General features: G+C 36.9%; 1 protein-coding gene across 1 annotated transcript; it reads left to right on the top strand.

Moving 5' to 3' along the window:
- LOC122653470 (LIM domain-containing protein WLIM1-like) lies at positions 1 to 3,293 on the top strand. The gene is made up of 5 exons (XM_043847312.1): positions 1 to 445; positions 1,452 to 1,548; positions 1,647 to 1,678; positions 1,820 to 1,909; positions 2,794 to 3,293. Exons 1-5 carry the CDS (start codon positions 308 to 310, stop codon positions 3,001 to 3,003), a joined length of 567 nt encoding a protein of 188 aa, XP_043703247.1. The 5' UTR covers positions 1 to 307; the 3' UTR covers positions 3,004 to 3,293.
- The last annotated feature ends 1,414 nt before the right edge of the window (positions 3,294 to 4,707 follow it).

Genomic DNA, 4,707 nt, shown 5'->3' with positions numbered 1-4,707 from the left:
ATTGTAACTTTGACTAACTACTCAGAGCCGCAGCTTTCGGTTATCCTAATATTCTTATTACAGTTGGGTCGTGGAGCAGTTTAGTATTTTATCAACAAAAGCAAACTTTGAAAACTCAAATTTGCAATCTTTATATGTAGACTTCTGCAAGTTCTGAGAGACTCTGTGTTTGTGTGAGAGAGACAATAGTCTCCTCCTCAACATCATCTGTTTTCTGTTTTTTCTCATCGACTATCTCTGTTTTTCATCTTGTCTGGGTTCTTCTTCTTGATACTTGATTGATAGAAGGAAAGAGAAAGATCCAAAAATGGTGACATTTGGAGGAACTACCGAGAAATGCAAGGCCTGCGACAAGACAGTTTACTTGGTGGATCAGCTCAGAGCTGATAGCAAGATCTATCACAAGGCTTGCTTCCGGTGCCACCACTGCAAGGGTACCCTCAAGGTGGAATTTCTTCTAACTCAACTCAACAATTGGTGTAGATTTCAATATTTTTGGGGGGTCAATGACATCCTTCCACCTGTTTCTCTTTTACCAATTATTCTGCAACTTCTGAATTTTGTTCGGCTAGTCTAATCTTCTATTCTTTGATGCTGCTCCTGATTTATTTCATTTTCTCCCAAAATGGAAAATCTTATTTTTTTTGGGTCTTTTCATGCCTTCTAATTTTTATTCTCTGTATTCAAGATTATATGCTGGATTTGCTCGTGATTGTTCTGGTATAATCCCAAAATTTCATGTTTTCTTTGATCCTTAAAAGAATGAAATTTAAAAAACTTAAAGCAAAAAATATGATTCCCTTCTTTCATGCTTTCCTTATTTTAGCTCTCTCCCTATTTTGAAATTGTGTATTGGCTTTTAAGGATTTTTCTCAGATCGTTTTCATTATATTTTTATTCCATCAAATTTGGAAATTGTATATTTTTTATGATCATGATGTTTTTGTCTTCTTTTACATAAAAATTGGTTTCTATTGGACCTTTCCAGATTGTTTACTTTGCTTCAAATGGAATTCAGTCGACTGATCTCTGGATGTGGGTTGTTGTGTTCACTTTGGGATTTTGATCCTTGTAACTGAATGGTGCCTACATACCCTATGATATGATTCTTGCTTGTTAATAGGATCCCTTGGTAAAACATGTTGAGCAGTAGTTTCTTCTGGTCCATGTTCAACATTCTGTCATTGTTTCGGACAAGATTGAAACATGCTTTCATTCACCAGGCATTTTACACTGAAAATTTCTTTTTCTATCGATGCTTTTATGAAATATTACTCCTCATTTATGATATGAAGTGCTATATTTCCTTCAACTGGATGTTTTTTTGTGAAATGCTTGGAAACAAACTAAAAATAATCCTAATATTGCAAATATCGTAGATGAGCATTATTGTTTGTGTGTTTTATCTGTTCCTTCACATTTTCCTAATAATTTGATGGTGGTCATTGCAGCTTAGTAACTATTCCTCCTTTGAGGGTGTCCTGTATTGCAAGCCTCACTTTGACCAACTCTTTAAGATGACTGGCAGTTTGGACAAAAGTTTTGAAGGTGGTTAGCTGTTAATTAGTTTCTTTCAGTCATTCATACTATTCATCTCCTAACCAATTCTATTAACATATTCCATCTTTTATTATTTCTTCTTGTAGGTGCTCCAAAAATTCCCAGATCTTTTGAACCGGTAAAGTTTTTGAGTTTGATATTATTTTCATTTAGACAGTAAAACTTTATGTTTAACTTGAATGTTCCTACATTACATATACCTGAGGTTTATAATGCTTTTGTTTGAGTCAGTTTGTTTTGCTTGGTTATAACTGCACAGGCCCATCCCAACAACAGAGTTTCAAGTTTGTTTGGGGGAACTCAAGACAAGTGTGTGGCTTGCAAAAAAACAGTATACCCAATTGAGAAGGTAAACTTTACTCTTTCTTCTTGTTTGATAGAAAACATTCCCTGAACTCACTTTGGTTTCTGAGCAAAGAACTGATATAGGTCCACTAACCAGGATCTACTTCCTTGCTTACCTGCATAGTTGCAAGTGACAAGTTAGTTGATCCATTAAGTAATGTAAAATTGTATATATAGATATTGTTTGATTTAATATTCTCTTTGTTACATATTTGTTTTCTTTCTCACAGTCTCACTTGTGGTTAATATCTTAACATTTAATTTTAGAATTCGTAGTGTCAACTAATGAGTTCATGCCACTCATTAGAACCATAACCCTACATTTATCTGGTTCAAATCGATGTTTTTGACATTAATGAACTCTCTTGCTGTCTATATTCAAATGTAGCTTCAATTAGCACATGGAAAGGTTTTGCAGATAATGAAGCTTTACTAGTTCCTTAATGATGAAATTAATGTCATTTTCTTCAAAACATGCAACATGAAAAAGGAATCAAATGGTTTTGCATAGCAGCAGAGCCTGCTGCGACATGATAGTAATGCGTATTGAGCATGTGGGTACTGGGGATTGAACTGCTGCTACTCCCTGATAAGCGAGGAAAAGTAATGCCATGCTTTTGGTCTCTGGCCAAACACAGTACCATAAAGTAGTCTAAATATATAATTTAGGAACATAATCTATAATAAACCCAAACAATGAAATCAAGGAGGTCCCATGAAAAATTTATCAGGTTCGAGTGGTAATGCTTCATTCACACACAAAATGCAAAATTTATAGATGAAGATGTAATCTCAACTTCATAGTTTTCTAACAATTTAATTATGTTGTCAAACCAAATGTTTGTTCTTCTTAGGAGTCATTAATTTCTGATAGTGCTGTGTTTTCAGATAGCAGTTGATGGCAGCTCATACCATAAGGCCTGTTTCAAGTGTTGCCATGGAGGCTGTATGATCAATCCATCTAGCTATGTTGCCCATGAGCACAAACTTTACTGTAGGCACCATCATTCCCAGCTCTTCAAGGAGAAGGGGAATTTCAGCCAACTCAAAAATCATGAACAAATTAAAGGGGTGACAGAGAACACAGTATCAGCTTGATGCACGTGGAAGCCTGCACATCATCATCTAGAGTAGTAGTCTATGTTTCCATTACAGCTGTTGGATGCAACAATACTGGATCACATCTGTACTGGGTCTTGGTAAGCTTAATTTGGAGAGAAAATATGTAAATTTATAAAAAGAGCTAAAGGCTTCAAGGAGGTTGATATTCAACAGTGGGGATGTAGTTTGATTTATAGTTCTTTGAGCTAGTGATGTTTGAATGAGTAATAATTGTCGAAGAGGTGGGTTTTGTTCTTAAAATAAGTAATGAGCCAATGTCTTGTGTAGACTGTCTTTTGAAAGTTAAAGGATATGCTTTTTTCCCCCACCCTTCAGGGTATGAGAGATCTGTTGTTGCTCTTATGTTTTTCTTGTAATGGATTTTCTGTATGATGTAGTTATCTATAAATGTGCTAATTGGATCATATAGTTGTTTCCCTTTGGCTTATATAATTTTTCCCTCTTAAACACAGATTGATGTGCCTGATTGTGTGGCTGTAAAAAACATCTCATTATCTATTTAGTGATTTGATCCTCTGCAAAAACTCAGGCTGGCCAAGCAAGATGATTCACCCAATATAGATCTTGGTAGGAAGAGTGGTTTCATTGCCAAGCATCCTCTAGTTCGGCTATGATGTTACTGTTTGGCCATTTCCTTACTGAAGGGTCCTTCCCTAACTTAATATAAGAAAGGGAAAAGGTTTTCTACCAAGTGAGGGTATGCTAGTACACACTCTCTCTCTATTTCTCCCCTTCTCACATAAAATGATCTCGCTATTCTCTTATGCACGAAACAGTTCTGTCTATGTCGCTTGCTAAGAGAACTCTCTCCCTATGAAAAATAACCAAACTATTGGTGTGTTGTTCTATGCCCGCTTGCTCTCACTATAAGAAATAACCATCCTCGTGATTGCTACTCAGTTTGAAAAAAAAAAAGTTTTGGGTTGAGATCCTTTTCACGTACATCTGAGGTGCCAACACCTGTCCTTTTTGCCTCTATAAATACTCCTCTTCACCCTTTAAATGGTATTACATGCAAGAGACAAGTGTTGTTACCTTAAGTATACATGCAACATAGGTGTAGGGTATGAACTCAAATGTTTTTAATGGTGGGTGGTTCTCACGCCATAAAATATCAGACATGGTTCATAATCTTGAATCAGATCGGCTGATTTGCCTAGATTAGATTGATATCGATCGAGACTGATCCTAAATATTAACTGATCGGATATCGATCCATTGGTATGACCTGATGGTCAAAAAAATAATAAAAACTGATTTTTATTAAAAGCAGAGGAAATTCCGTCCAATCCGAGCCAATTCAGGGTGATCCAAATCGGTATTCAATCGATATCGGCTGTGACCGATCCCGATCCATTTCCAATACCTTAAACCATGCTACCAGGCAGCAAAGACAGTTCAAGGAGACCTGCGCGTCACTGGAGTCTCTAACGTCGCATTGCATCTGGAATCTTTGTGGTGCGCCTGGAGCATTTTGGTTTCGTGGTGACACGTGCGTTGTGACGAGCAACTTCTCTAAGACGCTACAAAACGCAGGCATCACCCTTCGGTTCAAGTATTCTTGCTGCCCTGGTAAATTTAAAAGCAGTTCAAGTCGCTGGGGGTTAAGAGTGGTGCAGAGCACAAGTCACACGTCTGAAAAGCACCGGGAATGGCGCCAAAAGCAACCGGGCGTCTGAA

This window comes from Telopea speciosissima, chromosome 3 (assembly GCF_018873765.1).
Source record: "Telopea speciosissima isolate NSW1024214 ecotype Mountain lineage chromosome 3, Tspe_v1, whole genome shotgun sequence".
Taxonomy (NCBI): domain Eukaryota; kingdom Viridiplantae; phylum Streptophyta; class Magnoliopsida; order Proteales; family Proteaceae; genus Telopea; species Telopea speciosissima.
Note: the sequence above shows the minus strand (reverse complement) of the source record. Positions and strands in the feature narration are given on the sequence as shown.